Source organism: Ylistrum balloti, unplaced genomic scaffold (assembly GCF_031769215.1).
Source record: "Ylistrum balloti isolate Yb309-2 unplaced genomic scaffold, AGI_CSIRO_Ybal_v1 Utg370288, whole genome shotgun sequence".
NCBI lineage: Eukaryota > Metazoa > Mollusca > Bivalvia > Pectinida > Pectinidae > Ylistrum > Ylistrum balloti.
The window spans coordinates 94382-122105 of NW_026782219.1; the positions used below are offsets into that span (position 1 = coordinate 94382).

The 27724-nt window shown below is 33.6% G+C and overlaps 2 protein-coding genes across 2 annotated transcripts in view; one reads left to right on the forward strand and one right to left on the reverse strand.

Moving 5' to 3' along the window:
* Positions 1 to 46: 46 nt before the first annotated feature.
* Positions 47 to 11135, reverse strand: LOC132552911 (TLC domain-containing protein 5-like). The gene is made up of 4 exons (XM_060217111.1): positions 10962 to 11135; positions 2475 to 2745; positions 1263 to 1358; positions 47 to 1023 (listed from the first exon to the last, which is right to left on the reverse strand). The coding sequence occupies exons 2-4, from the start codon at positions 2668 to 2670 to the stop codon at positions 344 to 346; spliced, it is 972 nt and encodes a 323-aa protein (XP_060073094.1). The 5' UTR covers positions 2671 to 2745; positions 10962 to 11135; the 3' UTR covers positions 47 to 343.
* Positions 11136 to 11300: 165 nt separating this feature from the next.
* LOC132552910 (cell surface glycoprotein 1-like) overlaps positions 11301 to 27724 on the forward strand; it is a 34505-nt gene continuing 18081 nt past the window's right edge. Inside the window, exon 1 of the mRNA XM_060217110.1 lies at positions 11301 to 11459. Coding sequence (XP_060073093.1) covers positions 11414 to 11459 — 46 coding nt within the window. The 5' untranslated portion in view covers positions 11301 to 11413. The remainder of the gene's footprint in view (positions 11460 to 27724) is intronic.

Consider the following 27724-nt stretch of genomic DNA (forward strand, 5'->3'; position numbering starts at 1 on the left):
CATATTATATATATATATATATATATATATATATATAAGGTGATAACGGAAAAAAATTTTACAAAATAAGATACAGTATTTATTCTGCAACAAGCCTAAGAATCAACACGAAAAAACTCTGATCCAGGGAAGGGGGTGGGCTTATTGTAGAATAATGTAATCTGTTAGAATTTACATACAACACTGAACTACAATAGACGAGGGTGGGCTTATTACCAGAAATGGGTTGATTGTCCAATAGATTTGGTAATTAAGTCTAAATGTTATATACTGCACGACCATTGACAATATCAAAATAAAATGAGCAAAAATCCACATTGCACACATTACAATGGTAACAGATTTATGACTGACTAGCTGGTCTCCTTCTATGTAGTTCCCCGTTCATTTGTGAGTTGTCACACAATCCAGCGCCATCATTTGCAGTAACTATCTCACCATTAGCGACAACTTCAGTTCTGTGATCAGTGACGTTGAAGTTCAAATCTCCATTGGACTTGGTCTGAGATAAGGATTTGATAGAAAGGCCGTCATTGGCTGTCTTATTGTTACAAAGGCCACCATTGGTTAACTCATTTTGTTCATTCACTTTCAATGACTTTGATTCATTTGTTTCATTTTTTTTGGCATCTTTAATTTCAGCCCATTTTCGGAACTTCTTTCGATACTTACGAATACCATACTGCATGATACTTATCCAAAACAACCAGCTGATTGCATAGAGGACGATGCCAGACAGACGTCCGAGGAAGTCGGTATCTTGTTGGAAGTAACAATACAATAAATAAGACCCGATTCCTATTCGTAGAAAACCAAACAATAATACAAAAGCATGGTCTACAATCTCTCCTAATAAGGTGTTGTATTTCCCAGATTCCTTCAGAAACCATCGCATCTGTAATAGCGGATTGGTAGCCTCGCTCCCAAAGATTGCGGCTATCATTTCCGTTCCATAATGTCCCAAAATAATGGAAAAGGTCAGTCCAATTATACTGACAGTGTGGTGAAGTAGCATTACTGCTCCTACAACAGCACAACAAAGGGACATCACTCTACATAGCAAAATAATTCTAAAGGTATGCAAGCCTAGAAACAAACAACTGTAACTATTTTACAGTAAATCCAGAAACTTACAACTGCATAATTGGTGGATCGTGTCTATTCAATTATGAAATAGGAATCACGGTGTAGGTCATTCAAATTTTTAAAAATTGAAAATAACATCAAATGTTACATTTCAATGAAAGGTAAATAAAACTCACCCTCAGAGCGGAAATAAACACACCAGGTGAAATCAAATAAGAAGTATCCCAGACAGATCTCTGTGGTGAACAGCTGAAGAGGTGTACTTGGCCCACCTATAAAGATAAGAACATGCCATTTCACAGTTTATGAAATACACTTTTAAAAGACAACAATCGGAATAGTGAACCAATAGGTCAATATATATATATATGTCGAAATTGCCGATGTTTAAAAAATAAATGCAATTTTTTTTCTCTCAAAAATTTAATGATTCCGATATCCCAATTATTTAGTAGGTTCTATGGTAGTATGCAGGGTTTTCCATAATTTTGTTAGCAGTAGGCTGTGTAGTGAAAGTAGGAGGCTAACCAGCCGTGTACGTGTAGTCGTGTACGGAACATTATTACGGAACTGGATTGGTGTAGGCGGCCAAATGATCAAAGTAGCCGGTCAAATTGGCCGGCGACCGGCTCTTATGGAAAACCCTGAGTATGTAATATTAGGAATGGTCAAGTGATGGTGAACACATTTTTTTCCCTTCTTAGAATAATTCTTTTATGACTTTTACTTCTAGTGTGCCATGTAAATCATATCAAATACTGATATTATTGTATCTGTCCCAACAGGTGAAGCCCTGATGTCAGAAAGTACAGTCCAGCATAAATATCTACCAACTATTGAGTGGTACAGCATTCCCTTATCACAATGAGAAATGAAAACTTAAAAAAATTCAGGCCTTCAGGTTTGTAATTTCTTAATAAATAAACGTCTATAATTCATCATAAAAAAATTCACTTTCCTTCAATAAATACTAAGTGATGGGCCAATGATATAAAAAGATAAGAAAAAAAGTAAATGATTATAAAACAAAACAAATTAATTGATGCTAATATTGCAGAGAATGTTAATCAGAAAAGTACAAGTATGATTCAGATATCGTAGAAATTGAGAAACCAAACGCAATTCTGTAAGTAAAGTTATTAATAAAGACGTAATTGACAAATAGTAGTTTTGAAAGGCTTTAAAGTCACCTCTTAACAGATTCAAATTTTCTAAAAATGTTTATTTCAGTATTTTAAAAAATTTGAAAGTAAGAAACAAACAACCAGAGCTATTGAAATAATTTTAACACATGAAACTGATTATCAATTGTTTATGTGTAATCAATTATCAATTATAAAACATGAAGTGATTGATTTCCATCATGAACTAGAATGAACCATACATACCTGCATGTGTGAAAGGCCATGGACCCTGGACAAATCCGCACCAACCACTCAATACTGTGACCACAGCAGCATGAATGGCCGTCACAGTGCGACAGTGCCACTCGTAGCTTTTCTTTGAATTAATGAGGCACAGTGTGAAATACATTGTACTCCACATGAAGCAGTAACACAGGGCGGTTAATATAGACCCTGCCATGGTGAGTGGAGTTAACTGGTAGTTAAATTTTCACTGTCATCAGTAGAGCACAGCTACACAACACTGCTACTGCAGCTGAAAAGGAAAGTAACAAGATATATTACCAAAATTTACAATAAATTTAATTCTCATTCCTATATGATGCTTTCCCTTGTTGAGGTGTTTGATAAAGATATCTATTCATTACATTATCACTCTACAATCAAACATTGTCCACGTTCTGTACATAACATGTTGTACATTGGACAGATATATGTACTATCTGTTACATGTCAGATGTACTTACATAATTCAGATTTGTTCACACGATTTCACTGTTGATAAATCTGAAGGGACCTAGGATGCACTGTAGTTATGAGGTCTATTTCAAAATGAATTGATAAAAAAATGTGTAACTGATCCATTGCGTGGTCCTACTAACAATATCAATAGCGTTTTAATTGTGGAATTTGGTATTTATCTGATGTTTGAAGCTATTTTTTTTGTTTAATCAGAAAGGTAATATCAAAATTTAATGTATATATGCCATTATTTGTAAATCAAAAAGCTAAAAATTATTTATTCTTTTTTCAACAGAACTGTTTTTTTAAATCACACAGGCTGATTAAGTCAGTGAATAAGACTTTAATTCAAAATGTCACTGTGACCTTCTTTTGTATGTGAATTTGTGATTAAGAAGTTTTAAATAAAATATGGTATGGTAATTAAAAAATACAATTATAATAACCCTCACTCTTGTTACGTACGGAGGATGTATAAAACTTCATTCAAAATAAGCATTACAGTAATTTTGAGTCTTCTAAATAGTCAGCAGGAATAATAAATTCAGTGTAATTCACAAAATCTAGAACAAGTAAAAGCACATACATGGTAATATTATTTCTAAGAAATGAAATGAACTGTTAACTTAATTTGTGTTTTTTTGACTTCTGATTCAAGATAAGTGTTTTACTGTAATAAGAAATTAAAAAGTTTAGACTACCTTATACAACATACTAAGGCTAATGGGAATTTCTCCTAAGCCAAGCCTAGTGATAGTTAGATTTTCATTTATTCCTTCCTATTACAAATGTTACCTAAAATCAATCAAGGTCATGGTTTTTAAATCTGGACTCATTTTTCACCAGAATCAGTATCACAGACAGATGATTTTTATCAGATCTTACTTCAATATACAAATATACACTGTATATGCATAAAAACTGTAGCCTGTTGTATTTACTTTTGTTTTACATTCTATGGATGTGATGTATCTTTTGTAATATTCCAAGTCTGAACAAAGGAGTTGATTCCTATGAAAATTTGACAATGTATTTCTCCACTTCCTTACTTCATGGCCCACATATATATCTATTTATTTATTCACATCCAGTACCATTATTTCACTCTGATTTTCTACCTTCTTAGTACATTTTTGTATTTTTCCTTATCCAACTCTGCATACTCGTTTAACAATCATGGAAAAAACATGTTCTGCCCAGTACCCAGACAGGAAACAAATCTGGGTCTCCATGACTCTACCAACTTAGACAAAGAAGCATGCATGCTCCCTCAGCTGAGTGACTAAGAATGTATACATATTTAACCTATGTTCAATTCACATATAAAATATCTTTTCAGTTTCTCTAAGCTTGCATGTAATTGTAAATGATCAATTAGAACAGTTGAATTTGATGTCGATTAACATGACTATTATACATAGCTCTATTTTAATATATTCTCAATATTTTGAAGGTAAACTTTGAATGGATTTTTTCAAATTTCGTTCTAATACGTATTTTCACTACAGAAAAAGAATTCTCAGAGTATGCTGAAAATAAGTTATCAAAAATTAGCGGAACGCCTTCCTTACTGTTAAGTTCAAAGGTGAAAAGGACCTTGGGCTTGGGTCACTCACTATTCACTAATACAATATCTAATTGCAAATCGAAATAAAGAAAAAAACTAATTAATAAAATAAGTACTGAATCACGTAGACAAATATTAATAGCTTCATGGTCATAAATTCACAAGCTAAGACCCGCGTGAAAATTAGGACAAGGACCGATGAACTTTCACGCACATGTCATGTGTGAAGCCGGCCTCTTATTGCTCATATTTGGAGAAAAAAATTGTCACGAATCAAGAACTGTTCAAAATGAATTGATAAAAACTCACCAGTCTCAACTGAAAGATCGCAGAATTTTCACAATAAATAACGCTACTCTTGTTTCTCGTCAGTTCCCTAGTTGTTGCTCTGTTTACTTTCGATCAACAACTATGAAGCGGAAGTCACAACGCCGTATATCACGGAGTAAATAACGAATACACATTGGTTGGTTAAAATAGATTCCAGCTGCCCATCATAACCTTGCGTGAATAATAATACTGCTATGGCCATTATCTGGTAAAAGATAATAGCAACGAACTGGTTATTAAAATAACAAAGCTATGTATTTTTTTTTATATATTTCTTAATTAAATTGTGACGTCATCGTTAATGAACCACACCATGGCAACAGCAACAGGAAGTTTGTTTTTCATCGTTTTTCAATTTTGAGATGGGATGTTAAAAGGAAAGACAGTTTGCCGGGATTAGGGACGGGGACCTCCACTTTTTTTCCCGAAAGAATAGAAGCCACTGCGATCAAGGGTAATGTATGTAATGTGCATTTTTTTTTATTTATCGAAAAAAGAAAACATTAATGCTACAATCGCATGTCACAGTGACTCATCGGTTTCGTTCCTGAACGGATTTTTATCCCGATGGAAGATTGTATTTTTAAAAATGAAGATATTTTCTCTTACGAAGCAAAATGTAATATGATTTAAGCAACGTTTAATTAACGTCTATGGCATGAGTATCATATCACATTATATTTTCTGAAGTGTTTACCTGAAAGTAATGTTACAAAACATTATGAATATTTTGTTCTTAATATTTTTGACTGAGGAACGTTTCGTAAGTTTCCTTACGTACTGAATTTTAAGATCCAGTAGAATTCTGATTTGTTACTTGGAATATCTGCCATCCGCAATTTCATTATGGAACTTGACAGAGATCAAAAGTACAATTACTTAGAACTAACCGGGCTAATGGACCAGATGGATGCAATCTTATAATTTTAATTAAAGCCTGTCTGTAGTGAAGTGTCTCAAAGCTTTCTTGAATTTTGTACTCGTACCCCAATAATGAATCGACTGGGCACTCAATCTCCAGTTTCGCCCCATTTTTAGGAATTGTGTTATTCACCCTATTGCATCCCAACTGATTTTAATTCCCTGACGAGTCCATTATGTGAGGCAGTGTCAAAATTGTATTATTTTATTTATTTATTTATTTGTTTATTTTATAGTAAATTTAAGATATCTACCTGGTAATCATGCTATGCCACCCAAGATCTGGTGAATAACTCGATGAATTCCGAAGAAATTATTTCTCCCTGTCACCGGTCCTTAATACAATCCCAAATTAGTGACTTATCATTTTACTACTATGTTAAAGAGGCTTACTGGTCTGATGTTGATTGACATTTGCTTCCCTTTTCAAAATGAAAGAAATTTCTGCAATCGTTTCTCCCCGTATCTTCGTGTATAATCTTTAACGCCTCGAGTTTGATGTTCTGTCCAGCTCCTTTGTAAACTATGGGAGTCTGACCTCTCTCATAATATATCATTTTTCGTTTAGATACACCATGATAGAATAGCTCGCTGGGTATTTTTATCGAACCGTTATCATTATTAATACTCTAACGAAGACTCTATCAAACCCCCTGGATTTTACCGTCGTCCGCTGTTACTGATTTACTGTCCCATTTCCTAATTCAAGATTGGATATTTGTTGTTTTTTTTTAAAATATAAGGTCAGTTCAAAAGATAGCAATTTTTTTTCAGACAATTCAGAGAATTTAAAATTTATTTTATTTTTGCTGTATTTGGCAATGATGGAAAACTTGGACAGAGCTACTTTCTGAATTTCGTTAAAATTTCGCATGAAATATTAATATCTAATTAATCAGACATCTAATACGATAAGCGATTCGCTATGTCGTAAAGAACAAGTTTATTTAAGAAAATTCATAAGTTGTTGTTTTTCCGTTAAATTTGGATCTATACTTAGCGCGGAGCAGATATTTTGGCGTGCGTCACCAGGCAAAATTCAGCGTAACGTCAGAGTCATGCAAAAAAAATTGAACATCAAACTGCTGAAGTTCAGATAGTCTGAATTTGTTTTCAATGTTGCAGGATAAACAGAATATTGTACATGGTCAGTGTCTTAAAATATAAGCTGCATTTTGGCTCGAGACAGAAATACAAAAGTGGCTCTCCAGAAGCTGGCCACTTGTTCAATTTCATTGGTGATAAAAATGTTTAAGTGGTGCATATAATTTTATTACATCAGGAAAATCGATCTCTGTCAAGAAATGTAAAAAAAGACCGAAATTCTATAGAAAATATGCTGTAAATTCATATGAAATGTTATCTTAATTATCATATGGAAGATTAGCCGTTGGCTAAATATGTAATCCTCAGAAAATAAAGTTCATTATTATTATTATTTAGAATCTATAGCCTCATCGACATTGTCAAGTCCTCCCCACCCCTTTCCTTAATTATCACGTGTCCCTTTCCTTACTAGTATTATATGATGAGTTTATTGTGAAAATTGGAAAAAAATGTCATGAAATATTATGCATTCTCTACTTATCATTCTTTATTTTTCCCATTCCCATTATTTCAGAGCCGAAAGAAAATATGACAACAGCTGAGAAGCTGTACTGGCGGCGAAAGCTGCCGCCAGGCTTCCAGTACTATATGGAATCTCTGGCCCGGAGTGTCATTGGAAGTCGTCCAGAATCCATTTACGAATATGCAGCTGTGTATTTGGAGGCCAAGATAGTCGAGAGAAATGGTAGGACACGAATGTTATTATAAACAAAAATAATAATAACGGAAAAAAAAAAAAAAAAACCAGTAACTATCTTAAAGGTAATTCACAGTCTTGTACTGGGTTAAAAATCCAACTTTGTCAGGAGACAAGATAATGACACATAATCACATTTGTAGTTGTCAATTGTACTTCGTCTGGGGCGACCATAAATTTGGATAGGTAATTTTGGTCACATGGCACATATTTCAAATAGTTTGTTAGATTTTATTTTATAAGATAATTGGAACATAATCCTTTTGAGTGCCTGTGCTAAGTGGAATTCCCATTTTTAACCGTACACACTACAGCTAACCACAATAAACGACCCTCTTACTGCACCCGTATTAGACATACGGTAGATAGGGATTAGCTCCCTTGTATCATCAAAATCTTTGGTATAGAACGTACCCGCTGACCCATACTTATAAAGCGTTTTGCCACAATATTTCTTCTGAATATAGGTACACATGTACTTCCTGCAATTGTTTATCTTAACTGCTAATAATTTTCTAAATAGATGTAGTTATATATCCTAACTACCCTGTAAATATTTCTATCCATGATATAGTAAATCTCCAAACACTAAAGCTAACAGAAGAAATTTATCGTTATAATAACTACGGCCACTTTGATAGTAAGTACATAAATTCCACCGTTATAACAAGAGAGCGTAATATATAAAGCTGATAACAGAAATTTGTGTAAAACAAATCAGCCATTCAGCTTAGATTTTTTTTCACCTCCAATACCTTTACTTACTCGATGATAATTTCACCTAACCAATCACCCACGTGTTTGCTTCCGGTTTTCTTCCCTTTATCTGAATTGAAGATTAAGCACAATGGTCGATGTTGTCCGTGTTCAGAACAAGTCCAATTCTGTTTTTTTTTATTTGCATTCATGTTTTTCGCATGGGGATTTTTAAAGATGGACATGTTTGATTTTACAATTTCATGTTATTTTAATGACTATTTTTTTCCTCAATGCAGAAAGAAATATAATTGATTATTGAACAGAAGTAGATAATTCAAACTTCGGCCATCTTTATACCCAGCTAGCAGTTGATCACACTGCGTTTGTTTTGTGATGGTGACCTCGAGGTTTACCAAGCTTTATACAATCAGTCATCTGACTCAGTGAGTGTAGTAGAATTCTCAATGTTTTTAACTGTCCGCTTATCTGGACGTCAATGATTACCAATTTAAAGGTTTTTTTTCCTTATAGGCATGTCTGCTCCACTTCTTTGTTGTGTAAAATCAGACAAATGCCTGTATTTGATTTATTTTCCTCTGAAGTCAAAGATTGTCGTCTGCCCATTTCTACTTTTCTTTATACGCCAACATGTGTTCTGGCCATCAGTTTTGTGGAGAAATGTCCACAGCCTTTTTTTACCAGACTAGCTTATCTTCCCCTCCTGTGAAATTTATAGTCTAATTTGAGAACGGGACCAGTCTAGTCAACCTGTACTGAAAACAAAGAGAAAGACGGACAAAGCACTTTCCTATCTTGACTGCCGTGTTGACCTTATTTAATAAGATAAATCTTAAATGATTAAGTTTATGTTTTAAGAATGTAATTTGACCTGGAATTTACCTACCTACCTTAGAATATGTACAAAATATGATTGGAATGAGTTTTCAATTTTCTATTAGAAATGAATGTTAATGCAGACCTTATGTATATGTAATATTTTTTTTTTCTATTTCACTCTCGTTGTTAATTGATTAAATAGTATGCAAGCCTTCAATACACATGTTAAGGTTTCATAGATCATCATTCATGGATATTTTCTTTGAAAAATGAGCGTGAAAATGAATTATGAGATTAGATTTTGATATGAATGGAAATCAATGCGTCGTTTTGATGAAAATGTTTCGGTGTTTTAACCTCATTCAATTTAACTTGTATTTTAAGTTTTCCCAAACATCGTTAGTTTTATCAATCAACGTAAAATTCACGACGATTTACCAATGCTCTTTTTACCATTTATAAATCATATTGTGTTTTCTTGTCTCTTGAAGCTGCTGTCAAACGCCTTCCCGAGGTGTCTTATTTGAAGAGCATGATGGCGAGGAAAGAGAGCCAATCTGATGTAGCAGAACCGAGTGAAGGTATGTTTCACCCCCACCGACCCCTCCATTTCCGTTGTCCATATGGACATATTACGGATAGGCTATGTAGCATCCATCATGCTCGTAAATGATGTGATTTTAGTTATGTTTTTCATTGTTTTTGAGAACCATTAAGGAAAAAAAAAAAAAAAAAAAAAAAAAAAACTTCACCTCGATTTTGTATAGAAGATATGTAATGGTTTACGTTGAAGTTCCATTATTTCTATTTTCACGAATATTTGAATGAAAAGTATTCTCCCATATAAATTTGATATAATATATGTGACATTTTAAGGACAATTATTGATTTTCTTATCTTCACATAGCAACAGTTACGATATACACTAAACAGCATTGGGATGAGTAGTGTTAGTAATATTTTGTGTTGTACTATAACGACGTAACGCTTGACAACAAGGCAGCATCGTTTTCTAGTGACAGCTCTTCACAATTCTACCTATTTTCAAGTATCCTTCGTCACTTATTATTTACAAACTGTAATAAGATATGACGAAATGAAATTCATAGTATATAAATATAAACTTTATTTATTTTACAACAATTGCGAAACAAGTTATGTCAACTTATACTAATCACTCTTGTTGGCCCGGATATAAGCGCGCGAGGGGTCTTATTGTGGGAGGAAACCGGAGTACCCGGGGAAAACCCACGTGGTCGGGTAGGTGACCCCTTACCTTTTCATAGTAAGTGAACGATTCGATATCACTTCACGTGATTCCACATTTCATTGAAACGAATGGAAATCGCCGTTCTGATTGGTCAATATTTTAAGTTATGGTCATCTGTGCACAAATAAATCGCGTTTGTATAAGATTTTTTCCTGATACATCACGTGTGAATTAAACTAGAAAACTAATACGTTTTTCTAGAATTACCACAAAAACATTTCAGGGCCACAGAAATGTAGGCCTTTTTTGAAGGGAAATGTCATGTTGACATTATCGTCACGGGGATAAATTAAATAAGCATGTGATGTTTTTTCAAGCAAAACTTTTTCTGATGAATTGTAAAGATAGCCGTTTTGTTAAAATATTTTTATGGGACATGTCATATAAAATATGTACGTGAAAAGCTTACAAATTTATCGTATGCTGGGAAGGATGCATTGATCAATGTAATAAGCTGAAAGCAGCTTTTCTCATGCTGTACATGTACATGTTACATAGATTAATACAAAAAACTAGTCGTGGCAGATATTAAGTAGTTACTTAAAAGTGTATACATTACGTAATGGGTTTCCATAGCCTTACCTGTGTTATATTGATCTGACGCTATCAGACAGTTCTGCAGGCAATTAGTTGGTGACACATGCAAGGAAATCCAAATCAGCCGAACAAAAATAAATATAAAAAAGTCATTGTTGAAATATATCCCACACGGAAATGTACTGAGATCTACCTGTGTTAAGTTCATCGTTGTTTTACGTTAAAATTTACATGCATTACAAGTATAATCTTCCTACGTATATACACATATGGTGACTAAACAAAATACTGATCGGAGGAAGCAGACATTTTGCTGGCAGCATACAGACTACAGCAAGGCTTTTGAATTATCTTCCCTTCTCCATTAAGCACGGGAATAATTGCAGCGTTAATCATACCCATTACTCGTGCTGTGTAGACTTAACAGAATTTCATCAGTTGAACATTTGTGAGACATTTGTGTGAAAAGATCTGCTTGAAAATTATAACTTTAAGACATGGGGATACTGTTTTCAAAGTTCCGGTATGCGCCTTCGTCCGCTGGTAAGTAATCATGCATTTATTTGATACGTATACACAATATATATACTAGGTACACCATGCGGCCATGTATTTCCTGCTGATATCAATACATACAAAGTAAACATGCATAGTGTTGAAACTCTGGTCGGGTGTTCTACACATATAACATTTCATACATATCTATTATCGTCTATACATCAGAACTCAGACATTTTAACTCGTTTATACAAAACAGACAGGTTTATACGTCTGTTAATGTAGAGATCGACACACTTCATCTACTATAATTGGTTAAGGACTCAGTTTTTCTCAACCCGAAATCCCTTCATCTAACAAATTCCAGAGAATAAGAAATTTGATTAAGTTAAAAAAAAGTGTTGGTTTATTAAACTTCAGTAATTTTGTATCATAAAGAACACATAACATTATCCTAATGATGTTATTGATAAATGCACGTGCATGTACTGCCTGGCAGACACATCTTGGTTCTGTAATGTAGGTACACGTGTCGAGCCGTCTGTGTGTGCAGTGTGTTATAAGAGAAACAGATGCGAGTACGTAGTTGCCGAACTCTTGGATGAATCACGCCTCCTTCGATATTTGCGTTGTCTGGTCATCTCGCAAGCAAGGGACCCCTCGCAGTTTATCGGTTATTTTGTGCTATCATCTTGCTCTGGGATTGGTCGAGATAAGAATGCACGTATATCTATATAAAACCACGATGACATTTCTCCAGAAAAAACTACATTCATGTATATTATGTTCATTGGATTAGAACATGAAGGAACTGCGTAAAGCATGGTGACAGAGAAACGAAGTTGTTCTTTTACGAAGACGGCCTGGGTTCGATCCTTCGGTTTAGTTTCTTCGGCTACTCATACATCCCCATCACGCATGTTTCCTGATAAACTTTGAACTTATCCTGTATGGAAAATTTTAATTTTGCTTATGAATTTGAAATCAATATTTTGACACTTAGACTGGGCAATCTTCATTTGCCTGTTTTTCATTCCCTTTTATGTACTCATAGAGTTTTACATTGAAGGCCCCTAACAACACTGAAGAGTCCTAGAAGAAAGACACCGCCTTGTTGTGCACTTGAATTCTTGGCTTCACTGCATCTAATTCTACTTTTCAATTGAAAGTTACCATCAATTTTAATGAAAAATTCACAGTAATAAAATCAAACTTACATTGTTGCATTTCACGTAAAAATATGATTAATGTTGCAAACAGCGTCACTTAAAATTTCTTTAGTTTTCATTTACATTTCACCTAAGTGATTTTGTGTATTTATATCAGCACAGGTGTACTAAACATTAAATATTTATGAGTTTACAAACGTTACATTGCAGTTTTATTTGCGATTAATTTTTCCAGTATTGGCGAATTTGAAACAAGAGCAGAAAATTTTTCACAGTCGTCATATCTCGTATATAGTTGAAAATATTTTATTTTTCAAAATCTAAAAGTAAGGAAATGCCCGTGAAGTCATGATTAAGAATGATGAAAAGGAAGATTTCAAATCCCCATAAGATCATAAATTTTAATCGAAAGATCTAGTACAATGTTGGTGACCTCTGTGTAAAAAAACCCCCGCAAGAACTGTACGAATGACACTTGAGACGATAAAGTAGTGTCAAAAATTAAATTGCGTCATACATCTGTTTCGTCCTAAGACTCGTGCTAAGAGCCAGATGTGTTGAAACATAGAAGACGACTAAAGGAAATAAAGATTATGTGACAGAATACGCTGAACACGGTTCCAATACTATTATTTTTTTCTGCACTTACTATTTCTAGGCGTGGCTGTTAATAAAAGTAGTCCAAATAGTTTTTTGTTTTAACATGCCGTGTGTCCAATCATTATATAGTTTAATTAAGAATACATTTGCAGCATATGTTTGCGTGCATGTCGATATTACGTAATGGTAACTGTTGGTTGATGCGCAGCTTTGAACATCCCGAGTAATGATTTGTATGCCAGTAATGCGAACAGCACTTGTCATCATATCACGTATCTGGTAACACATATCGTGGCACTAGGACGCATTCCATAATGTAAACGCTGCCAGAAAACTGCAATCAAACATCTACAAGCATGTAGGAGAATGTGTCTATTTACTAAAGTGTGATTGATATAAATGAAGTGTGAAAAATATCGCGATAAGACTGAAAATTCATCACAATAAATCCTGACTCAGAGGGGAATACACTAAAAACTCAAAAATAAGACGCGTCTTTCGATCCCTGGATTTTCCTCAGTCGCCTACTAGGCTTAGGATTTAGGCTCTTAGCATCACTGACGAGTCCTAGAAGGACGAAACAGCTGTATGATGTAGTATCACTGACGAGTCCTGGAGGGACGAAACTGCTGTATAGTGTAGCATCACTGACGTGTCCTGGAGGGACGAAACTGCTGTATGATGTAGCATCACTGATTAGTCCTAGATGGACGAAACAGTTGTATAGTGTAACATCACTGACGAGTCCTAGAAGGACGAAACAGCTGTATGATGTAGCATCAACGAAGAGTCCTAGAAGGACGGAACAGCAATGTGATGTAGCATAAGTGACAAGTCCTAGAAGGACGAACAGCTGTATAGTGTAACATCACTGACGAGTTCTAGAAGGACGAAACAGCTGTATGATGTAGCATCAATGAAGAGTCCTAGAAGGACGGAACAGCTATGTGATGTAGCATCACTGACGAGTCCTTGAAGGACGAAACAGCTGTATATTGTAGTATTACTGACTTGTCTTAGGACAAAACAGCTGTATAGTGTAGCATCAATGAAGAGTCCTAGAAGGACGAAACAGCTGTATGATGTAGCATCACTGACGAGTCCTAGAAGGACGAAACAGCTGTGTAGTGTAGCATCACTGACGAGTCCTAGAAGGACGAAACAGCTGTGTAGTGTAACATCACTGACGAGTCCTAGAAGGACGAAACTGCTGTATGATGTAGCATCACTGATTAGTTCTAGATGGACGAAACAGTTGTATAGTGTAACATCACTGACGAGTCCTATAAGGACGAAACAGCTGTATGATGTAGCATCACTGACGAGTCCTGGAAGGACGAAACAGCTGTATAGTGTAGCATCACTGACGAGTCCTAGAAGGACGAAACAGCTGTATATTGTAGTATTACTGACTTGTCTTAGAAGGACAAAACAGCTGTATAGTGTAGCATCAATGAAGAGTCCTAGAAGGACGAAACAGCTGTATGATGTAGCATCACTGACGAGTCCTAGAAGGACGAAACAGCTGTATAGTGTAGCATCACTGACGTGTCCTGGAGGGACGAAACTGCTGTATGATGTAGCATCACTGATTAGTCCTAGATGGACGAAACAGTTGTATAGTGTAACATCACTGACGAGTCCTAGAAGGACGAAACAGCTGTATGATGTAGCATCAACGAAGAGTCCTAGAAGGACGGAACAGCAATGTGATGTAGCATAAGTGACAAGTCCTAGAAGGACAAACAGCTGTATAGTGTAACATCACTGACGAGTCCTAGAAGGACGAAACAGCTGTATGATGTAGCATCAATGAAGAGTCCTGAAGAGTCCTAGAAGGACGAAACAGCTGTATATTGTAGTATTACTGACTTGTCTTAGGACAAAACAGCTGTATAGTGTAGCATCAATGAAGAGTCCTAGAAGGACGAAACAGCTGTGTAGTGTAGCATCACTGACGAGTCCTAGAAGGACGAAACAGCTGTGTAGTGTAGCATCACTGACGATTAGTCCTAGAAGGACGAAACAGCTGTATAGTGTAACATCACTGACGAGTCCTAGAAGGACGAAACAGCTGTATGAGGTAGCATCAATGAAGAGTCCTAGAAGGACGGAACAGCAATGTGATGTAGCATGACAAGTCCTAGAACAGCTGTATCACTGACGAGTCCTAGAAGGACGAAACAGCTGTATATTGTAGCATACTGACTTGTCTTAGGACAAAACAGCTGTATATTGTAGCATACTGACTTGTCTTAGGACAAAACAGCTGTATAGTGTAGCATCAATGAAGAGTCCTAGAAGGACGAAACAGCTGTGTAGTGTAGCATCACTGACGAGTCCTAGAAGGACGAAACAGCTGTGTAGTGTAGCATCACTGACGAGTCCTAGAAGGACGAAACAGCTGTATAGTGTAACATCACTGACGAGTCCTAGAAGGACGAAACAGCTGTATGATGTAGCATCAATGAAGAGTCCTAGAAGGACGGAACAGCTATGTGATGTAGCATCACTGACGAGTCCTAGAAGGACGAAACAGCTGTATAGTGTAGCATTACTGACGAGTCCTAGAAGGACGAAATAGCTGTATGACGCAGTTTAATTTATTTACAACTGCATCTTACTTAAAGTTGATTTAAAAGTTGCTATTCACTGGTGTGTCTATTGTACAATCTTTAAAAGTAGGCAAATGCATGCTTATGTATGATAGGCTTATTTTTGAGGTCGAATTGTTTTCGAGGTTTTAGGGTATGCTAACATGAACTTGATCGAAAGTTTTACTTAAGTGTGTTTTCTATATTTGACCAGACATAATTACCACTAACACGTCCCTACCACAAACATCTCAACCACTTACATACACCTTCGTTGTACTTATTTGACCTCTTATGATGACTCTTCTACTTGACAATCGACATAATTGTCTCAATTTTAGGCAGATATTGCCACAATCTTACATTAATATCATCAAGATCACATGTAAATGGCACATTGAGCTGAGATAATTTCGATCTGAGCTATCGTTAGTATCTTAGGTCATTCACATTTGCGTTTATTTTCTACCTCTTTGCAGTAATTGCACATATTACAGATAAAATTATTTCTTAATATATGCTTTTTGAAATTATTATCATTTCTTTAAAGATCTCTTGTGGAGATGTGTTAGTCGTATTGTTCTGAGCGTTAAAGTTTCTGTATGAATAATTTTAAAGAGTGAACAAAGACACAAGTGAAAAACACCTTTTTATACAAATTAAGAATCAGATAGAGCCAGTGATTATCAAAACCGCATCATACAGCTGTTTCGTCTTCCCAGGACTTGTCGGTGATGTCATGAGCTTAAAGTTTGAAGCCTGAAGGAATCTGAGAAAAAATACAACGTGATCGACAGAAATGTCACAATCTAGCTAGGGAAGTGCACTAGTTTTTGTAACATTTGATTTCTGAAAATCATAAACAAATAAAAATTTTGTTAAACCATATACGTACCTCTACAACACTGCAAAAGCTTCAAATGTACATATTGTCCATGTACGTTTAACAGACTTCTCTTGATTACTGGAGATATCATACTTAGTGTTCTTAAATAGAAAACGAGGTCCTGTAGCCAAAGGTGCTCAAAACAGTTACATCAATAAGAGTTGTAAAGCTAACAACTACACACTATATATATAAAGATATATGTTGCTTTCATGTACATATTAATTTCGTCTTGATATATCAAATCAAAGACTTGATAGATGCTGGTACATATATTTTGCAAGTCGTTCTGTTGATATTATTTTGTAGATAGTGCAGACAAATGAAATATTTTGATCGTAGAAGCCTCTAAGCGATAATTGTTTTGAGAGATGGTCCACTGATTGATTTGGTACATGTGTTCATGAAACTTGGGATAAGTTTCTAAATAAAGGTGTTTTCATCAAGATTTTCCCTCTATTGTTCTTTACTTTGCCAATATTGCTAATAATGCTGTGTCCTAATGACCGACTGGCAGAGACTAAATACACGTGTAAGTAAGCTTGTTGTCCATGTGTGACCCCGACCTGGACTGTTGGTATAGCGTACTGAGATAACGGACACCCCTAATGTCTGTCTAAGTGTTCGGGATGGGTAAACCACATGATAATGTATACATGTCGGTTCATTAGGCAGATCTGACATGCCAATAGATATGAGAAATACAGTTTTGCTATCAGTACCCAGTTAGGGATATTTTTGGGCGCGGAGGTCACAGATATTACACATTCGCAGAGCACGTGGTCATAACTTTGAATCATCGAATAGATATTTTGTTGTTTGTATCATTGTATAATTTCTGGTTTGTTTTCACGATTATTCATATGATGGTTGATATGTCATTCATGTTGCATGTAATCTAGGTATTTTAGGAACAAATATGTATTGTAGTCACCATGAGGTAGTCTATTCCCCATCAACATATCACTTTGGATTTTCTGCAGTCGTCTTATAGGTTTCAAAATTTAAACCCTCGGTAACACTGACGAGTCCTTTAAGTACGAAATAGCTGTATGGGATAGTCCACTTCCCCATCTAGATATACTTTGGATTTCCTGCAGTCGTCTTATAGGTTTCAAAATTTAAACCCTCGGTAACACTGACGAGTCCTTTAAGTACGAAATAGCTATATGATATAGTTTAATGCATTAGCTGGCTCAACTGTTTCTACAAATGTATAGGAAATCACCATTCACATGTGTGTCAGTTGTAAGATCTCCTTGTCCATGTCTGGAAAGTAGATACTACTACCAATATGGCTGTTTATAAGAGAAAACACAGAATAATTGTTTTCTTTCACGTCACTGGTCACGATTGCTGTACATTACGAGATTATTGTAAACGATAAAGTCGCTCCACTGGCCGAATTAAGTTTAAAGTTGTGGTGATATTCCGGAATAGCTGGTATTTCCTGGACATCCGCTTCCGGTATATGAGATTTCCCCGTCATAAATACAACTTATAAAACTTGTAAAATTGAATATACAATGCAATATATAAGTGTTTGCAACATATTTACTTATGTTAGGATATATTTCAAATATATTGTACTCGGTACAGGAAAAATAAACCTCAATTATTATAAAAAAAAATTTCCATGTAACGATTATTGGGCCGTATGTGTCATCGTTCTTTAAATTGAAGGTTGTCGGTGATGTAAATGATATCTATTTGTTGATATGAAATTTACTTAATGTAAAACCTAATATGTTTAGAACAGGTTGACAGATTCATGGATACGTCTGACTTTAATGTGTTTGACTTAACGTCACAGATGATAAACACCTCTGTTTAAAGCTGTCGTAACATCTAATAAAACCTTCTCAGCGACCTAGGAGATCTGACAGGTACTTGTTATATTTACATGTTATAGACAATTCTCCGTAGTCAGAACTAGGGTAACACAACATAAAGATATCGTTCAAGTCGTGTACACGGTGACCACAACAACAAGATTTATACCAAACATAACTTATAACTCAAGTCTTGACATTCAATATTGAAGCTATGATTTATAAAATCTTTCTTTTATATTTTGTCATTTTTTAAATTAGTCTATTTATAACTCTAACTTGTATTCATTGATGATGTTATTTCCTCAAAATAAATGGACATCTTTACAAGTCTACCAATATATCGGAAAAAACAACAGTTTTGAGTCTCGAGTAGTTACCGATAACCTTAAGTTTGCGTCAACTTTTGAGTACGTAAATTAATACATTTTTAGCTTCTTTTAAACAAATCAATTGAAAACGACATAAACATTTGAGTTGGTTTATTTCAAACTAGTGGTTGTCACTTGTACCGAAAGGAATGTCACTTGTGTGCCGTAAGGATGTTTTGCCGCCTTTGCGCTGCTAACAGGAAACGCGGAATTTGCTGGGACTATATTGTTACACTAAAGCTACGTTCAACCATCTGCAAGTTTGAACCCGCAATAGTGATTTTTACTGAAATGCAATGTAAAGTCACTAAACTTCGAATGTTACTGACGTCACAAATGAAGGAGTGATGTTTGGAGGTACAAAATCGACTGAAAATAGATGCTTTTAAATAACAGTTTGTTTTTGGAATTTGAATAAACATTTTTAGTAATTCTCCCATGGAAATATTGCTATTATAAGATTTAATTTTCATAATGACGAGTAACCGAACTTGTAAGATATATTTCCGACGATATAAACACTAATTATACATACATACCGCAATATAGGTGTAAAAATGAACGGAGAGCGTAGTTATCTCCCCTTCATATAAAGTTTGCTTCAATGGTGCATCGTGACGTCACAACTTCATCGCGCGACTTGTATTGCGAATAAGTAAGAGAGGCATGGGCGCTAATAGAGTAAATGTACATTTTGAAGGAATCATAGATGCAAATTAAGGAATTATAACACGTTATATATAATTATCATGACTCATAACGCCCCTCTTACACCCTATGTCAGTGATGGTCACAGCTGATAAGTTGTCGCTGTGATATATATTCACTGCCAGATGTGAGTCAGCATCACGCTGTGTAAAGTAGCCTGCTTTGTATTTTGAACACAAACAGCCATTCTTGTTCACAATATGGGTGTCTCAAGCATGTTTAGCATACAAATAGCTATAGAATACGTCTCAGAAATATCTTTTTTTAAGTAGAAGCTGCATATATCATTTTATCAAATATTCATATCACAGCATATACTTTATTCGGATCGGTGCAGATCTTGCTCCAACAATTATAATTGGTGTCTTTCCTTGCTTTAATTAAACAAATACTTGCTGTTTTTGTATATAATTTTAGGTCTAACTTTAGACGAGATATCAGTACACTAATGTCATCCTGCTCGGTATGACGCTTGGTAAAGGATATTCTCATTATGATAACTAATTGACAATGATATGTCCTATCACCTGGGCAAAATCAAACTTCCTTACTCTATTCCAAAAACAAACACACGTAGCCACGAAAAACAGTCAATGATTTCCCGGTTATGTTGACAAGAGATAACCCAGATTTATATTGCTGACCAGATCAATATGACTTTAATTTATCATTGTGTTCGCTGGTGTGAAAGTTGTTTAAATGCAAGCGATTATGTTGTTTGTAGAGTTTCTGCCGAAACGCACGTAATATTACGCTTTTAAGGGTACAACAGGCCCGCTGGTCGGCCTTAAATTTGTCGTACAACCTACTTGTGATAGACAAGTTTGTTTGTGCTTCAGACAGGTAGACGATACAGGCATGACCTATAGCTACACTTTTTCGATCAATCAATGGGGTCGTTTGCTTGAATGAGTCATCGCAACTGTTAAGTGCAGAGACAGCTTGCGAACTTTTGGTTCTCATTGCGATTTTTCTGCAAAATCGGCAAAATTTTACAACGTAGTATAGATATTCTGTTGCTTTTTAATATGACGATTCTTTTGATAACGAATTTAGAAATTAAACGAAACTTTCCAAAACAAATATGTATTTCTAAAATGACATACTATAGACTATATATCCTGAAGCAACGACAGGTTGCAATTATCATTTGCCGTAATACATTAGCAGTCTGATCGCGAAACGTGACACCGTGATATACTGAATATTTTAAACATTTTTTATAATTTTCCAAAAGCATTGTTGAAGCGCCTTTCAATAATCCTATCCTCATGTTTGAGTTGGTTCAGACATTGTTGATTAAGAATATAGTGTTGTGATTCCTCAAGATAAAAAAAATCGACATATTGTAAATGGGAAATACTTAAACATTGTGTAATTTAACTTGAGAAGCAATATATGACATTTTAGAGGAGATTCTGTGATTTGAACAAAACTGGAATAGTAGCCTATGAAAAGAAAATATCTTCAACCTCTTGAATCCCAGCATTAATTGAAATATATCATTTCGTTTGTAGTTAGACCTATACACTGTAATAAACTGACCATCTGTTATATTTGTGGAGACGTGTGTTGTATTAACCTATTCTATATATGAAATGCGGGTTTCAGTAAACACACATATATAATCCGGCGGTACAATACACGTAACAGGTGCTCGAGGTCCAACAGATATTCTCCCGATGTATTAGTCATGTAGATACACCGAAACGTTATTTACTGATAAATACACACATGTAGTTTTGTAGCTAATCTAGTTTTTTTTATTTATCTTAGTTATCTTTATCAGCAGCATTGCTCTCCTTGTGTGTATTTTTCTGAGGTCTGGCTTCTAAAGCTTGTGATAAGAATTTTTAATGTCAAGGGTGCGGGATACTGAAAACATACTTCAAAATATTTTACAACAAGACGTATTCCCGAGTTGATAAAAGAAAAAATATCCATACATTGTTGTATTTTTTCCAGACCTCTGTGATCTAAAGTAATTTTGCAAGCGGATGCTTATTTCATAGCACCTGCTCAATATGCTTTACTAATTTTATACCTGTCGTCCGCAACTGATATTTCAAATATGTACATTATCACAGAGCACAAACATTGTAATAAATGATAGACGCTTCATCATAGATCATATACATTATTATATATCATAGATATTATTATAAATCTTAGATGTTATAGATAATAGACATTAATATAGATGAAAGATTTTATTATAGATAATAGATATTATAGATCATAGATATTATAGATGATAGATATTATAGGTAATAGATATTATAGGTAATAGTTATTATAGATGATAGATATTATAGACCATAGACATTATTATAGATCATATATATTATAGATCATAGATATTATTACAGATCATAGACATTATTATAGATCATAGACATGTTATAGATCATAGACATTATTATAGATCATAGACATTATTATAGATCATATATATTATTATAGATCATAGATATTATTATAAATCATAGATATTATTATAGATCATATACATTATTATAGATCATAGATATTATTATAGATCATAGACATTATTATAGATCATAGATATTATTATAAATCATAGACATTATTATAGATCATAGACATTATTATAGATCATAGACATTATTACAGATCATAGACATTATTATAGATCATAGATATTATTATAGATCATAGATATTATTATAGATCATAGACATGTTATAGATCATAGACATGTTATAGATCATAGACATGTTATAGATCATAGATATTATTATAGATCATAGACATTATTATAGATCATAGACATTATTATAGATCATAGACATTATTATAGATCATATATATTATTATAGATCATAGACATTATTATAGATCATAGATATTATTATAGATCATATACATTATTATAGATCATAGATATTATTATAGATCATAGATATTATTATAAATCATAGATATTATTATAGATCATAGATATTATTATAGATCATAGACATTATTATAAATCATATATATTATTATAGATCATAGACATTATTATAGATCATATATATTATTATAGATCATAGACATTATTATAGATCATAGATATTATTATAAATCATAGATATTATTATAGATCATATACATTATTACAGATCATATACATTATTATAGATCATAGACATTATTACAGATCATAGACATTATTATAGATCATATATATTATTATAGATCATAGACATGTTATAGATCATAGACATGTTATAGATCATAGATATTATTATAAATCATAGACATTATTATAGATCATATATATTATTATAGATCATAAACATATTATAGATCATAGACATGTTATAGATCATAGACATGTTATAGATCATAAACATATTATAGATCATATATATTATTATAAATCATAGATATTATTATAAATCATATATATTATTATAGATCATAGACATTATTACAGATCATAGACATTATTACAGATCATAGATATTATTACAGATCATAGACATTATTATAGATCATAGATATTATTATAGATCATATATATTATTATAGATCATATATATATTATTATAGATCATAGACATTATTATAGATCATAGACATTATTATAGATCATAGATATTATTATAGATCATAGACATGTTATAGATCATAGACATGTTATAGATCATAGACATGTTATAGATCATATATATTATTATAAATCATATATATATATTATTATAGATCATAGACATTATTATAGATCATAGACATGTTATAGATCATAGATATTATTATAAATCATAGATATTATTATAGATCATAGACATTATTACAGATCATAGGTATTATTACAGATCATAGACATTATTACAGATCATAGACATATTATAGATCATAGATATTATTATAAATCGTAGATATTATTATAGATCATAGACATTATTACAGATCATAGATATTATTACAGATCATAGACATTATTATAGATCATAGACATTATTATAGATCATATATATATTATTATAGATCATAGACATTATTATAGATCATAGACATTATTATAGATCATAGATATTATTATAGATCATAGACATGTTATATATCATATACATATTATAGATCATATATATTATTACAGATCATAGATATTATTACAGATCATAGACATTATTATAGATCATAGACATGTTATAGATCATAGACATGTTATAGATCATAGATATTATTATAGATCATAGACATGTTATAAATCATAGATATTATTATAGATCATAGATATTATTATAGATCATAGACATTACTATAGATAATATATATCATTATGGATAATGGACATTATCACATACATATTCTAGATCATATATATTATTATAGATCATAGATATTATAGATCATATATATTATTGATCACAGACATATTATAGATCATATACATTATTATAGATAATGGACATTACTATAGATAATATATATTATTATAGATAATGGACATTATCACATACATATGTATAAGTCATAGACATTATCATTGATCAGTCATAGATTTATCGTAGATTAAAGACGTTATCATGAAGTCATATTTTCATGTTAATAAACACCACCACATCAATATATATATATGCATATAAATGCTGTGTTTATATGATTACATCAGAAGGCATGAGGTGATGATATAATGACGTTACACAATCACACATTACATTAAGAAGTCACCATGGTATTTCGGTCAGAGATGTTTTCAAGAGGAAACCATTTTTATAACATAGCGGAATTCCGTCTTTTGTCTGAGGATGCATACTAAGTAGGCATGGGAGAATGTAACTTGGATGATAATAGATATCAACCTACTAAGTAGGCATGGACGAATGTAACTTGGATGATCGATGATATCAACCTACTAAGTAGGCATGGGCGAATGTAACTTGGATGATAATAGATATCAACCTACTAAGTAGGCATGGAGAATGTAAATTGGATGATAATAGATATCAACCTACTAAGTAGGCATGGGCGAATGTAACTTGGATGATAATAGATATCAACCTACTAAGTAGGCATGGAGAATGTAACTTGGATGATAATAGATATCAACCTACTAAGTAGGCATGGAGAATGTAACTTGGATGATAATAGATATCAACCTACTAAGTAGGCATGGAGAATGTAACTTGGATGATCGATGATATCAACCTACTAAGTAGGCATGGAGAATGTAACTTGGATGATCGATGATATCAACCTACTGATGGGAGAATGTAACTTGGATGATCGATGATATCAACCTACTAAGTAGGCATGGAGAATGTAACTTGGATGATAATAGATATCAACCTACTAAGTAGGCATGGAGAATGTAACTTGGATGATCGATGATATCAACCTACTAAGTAGGCATGGAGAATGTAACTTGGATGATCGATGATATCAACCTACTAAGTAGGCATGGAGAATGTAACTTGGATGATCGATGATATCAACCTACTAAGTAGGCATGGAGAATGTAACTTGGATGATCGATGATATCAACCTACTAAGTAGGCATGGAGAATGTAACTTGGATGATCGATGATATCAACCTACTAAGTAGGCATGGAGAATGTAACTTGGATGATAATAGATATCAACCTACTAAGTAGGCATGGAGAATGTAACTTGGATGATCGATGATATCAACCTACTAAGTAGGCATGGAGAATGTAACTTGGATGATAATAGATATCAACCTACTAAGTAGGCATGGAGAATGTAACTTGGATGATAATAGATATCAACCTACTAAGTAGGCATGGAGAATGTAACTTGGATGATAATAGATATCAACCTACTAAGTAGGCATGGAGAATGTAACTTGGATGATAATAGATATCAACCTACTAAGTAGGCATGGAGAATGTAACTTGGATGATAATAGATATCAACCTACTAAGTAGGCATGGAGAATGTAACTTGGATGATCGATGATATCAACCTACTAAGTAGGCATGGAGAATGTAACTTGGATGATCGATGATATCAACCTACTAAGTAGGCATGGAGAATGTAACTTGGATGATCGATGATATCAACCTACTAAGTAGGCATGGAGAATGTAACTTGGATGATCGATGATATCAACCTACTAAGTAGGCATGGAGAATGTAACTTGGATGATCGATGATATCAACCTACTAAGTAGGCATGGGCGAATGTAACTTGGATGATCGATGATATCAACCTACTAAGTAGGCATGGAGAATGTAACTTGGATGATCGATGATATCAACCTACTAAGTAGGCATGGAGAATGTAACTTGGATGATCGATGATATCAACCTACTAAGTAGGCATGGACGAATGTAACTTGGATGATCGATGATATCAACCTACTAAGTAGGCATGGAGAATGTAACTTGGATGATGATAGATATCAACCTACTAAGTAGGCATGGGCGAATGTAACTTGGATGATCGATGATATCAACCTACTAAGTAGGCATGGAGAATGTAACTTGGATGATAATAGATATCAACCTACTAAGTAGGCATGGAGAATGTAACTTGGATGATAATAGATATCAACCTACTAAGTAGGCATGGAGAATGTAACTTGGATGATAATAGATATCAACCTACTAAGTAGGCATAGAGAATGTAACTTGGATGATAATAGATATCAACCTACTAAGTAGGCATAGAGAATGTAACTTGGATGATAATAGATATCAACCTACTTAGTAGGCATGGGCGAATGTAACTTGGATGATAATAGATATCAACCTACTAAGTAGGCATGGAGAATGTAACTTGGATGATAATAGATATCAACCTACTAAGTAGGCATGGAGAATGTAACTTGGATGATAATAGATATCAACCTACTAAGTAGGCATAGAGAATGTAACTTGGATGATAATAGATATCAACCTACTAAGTAGGCATGGAGAATGTAACTTGGATGATAATAGATATCAACCTACTAAGTAGGCATGGAGAATGTAACTTGGATGATCGATGATATCAACCTACTAAGTAGGCATGGGCGAATGTAACTTGGACGATAATAGATATCAACCTACTAAGTAGGCAGGGAGAATGTAACTTGGATGATGGATGATAGAAAGATTGTAAATAATGTAAATCGTGACAAATATAACTCAGAAAATTGCCTTTCATACCTAATGGCCAGGAACAAAGTTAAATAGGATAATTGTATATGGTACCAGGTAAGATGAGAAAAAAAATAATAAAAAAGTAATTACCTATGATATCTGATCAAGCAGATTATGAGAAATTTAACTAATTCGTGTTTGACACTTTATGTAATAGATTATGAGAAATGTAAATAAGTTTGTTGCATATGACACCTTATGAAGAAGATTATGACAAATGTTACTATGATGATTGTATGTAATTCCTTATCAAGTGGGTTATGAGAAATATAACTAAAAATAATTAACATGAGATAATTACGAATTATACTGTATCTAGTAGGATGTGACAAATGTTACTAAGATAACTACCTGTGATACTGTATCTAGTAGGATGTGACAAATGTTACTAAGATAACTACCTGTGATACTGTATCTAGTAGGATGTGACAAATGTTACTAAGATAATTACCTGTGATACTGTATCTAGTAGGATGTGACAAATGTTACTAAGATAATTACCTGTGATACTGTATCTAGTAGGACGTGACACATGTTACTAAGATAATTACCTGTGATACTGTATCTAGTAGGATGTGACAAATGTTACTAAGATAATTACCTGTGATACTGTATCTAGTAGGATGTGACAAATGTTACTAAGATAATTACCTGTGATACTGTATCTAGTAGGACGTGACAAATGTAACTAAGATTATTACCTGTGATACTGTATCTAGTAGGACGTGACAAATGTTACTAAGATAATTACATGTGATACTGTATCTAGTAGGATGTGACAAATGTAAATAAGATATTTACATGTGATACTGTATCTAGTAGGATGTGACACATGTAACTAAGATAATTACCTGTGATACTGTATCTAGTAGGACGTGACACATGTTACTAAGATAATTACCTGTGATACTGTATCTTGTAGGATGTGACAAATGTAACTAAGATAATTACCTGTGATACTGTATCTAGTAGGACGTGACACATGCTACTAAAATATTTACCTGTGATACTGTATCTAGTAGGACGTGACAC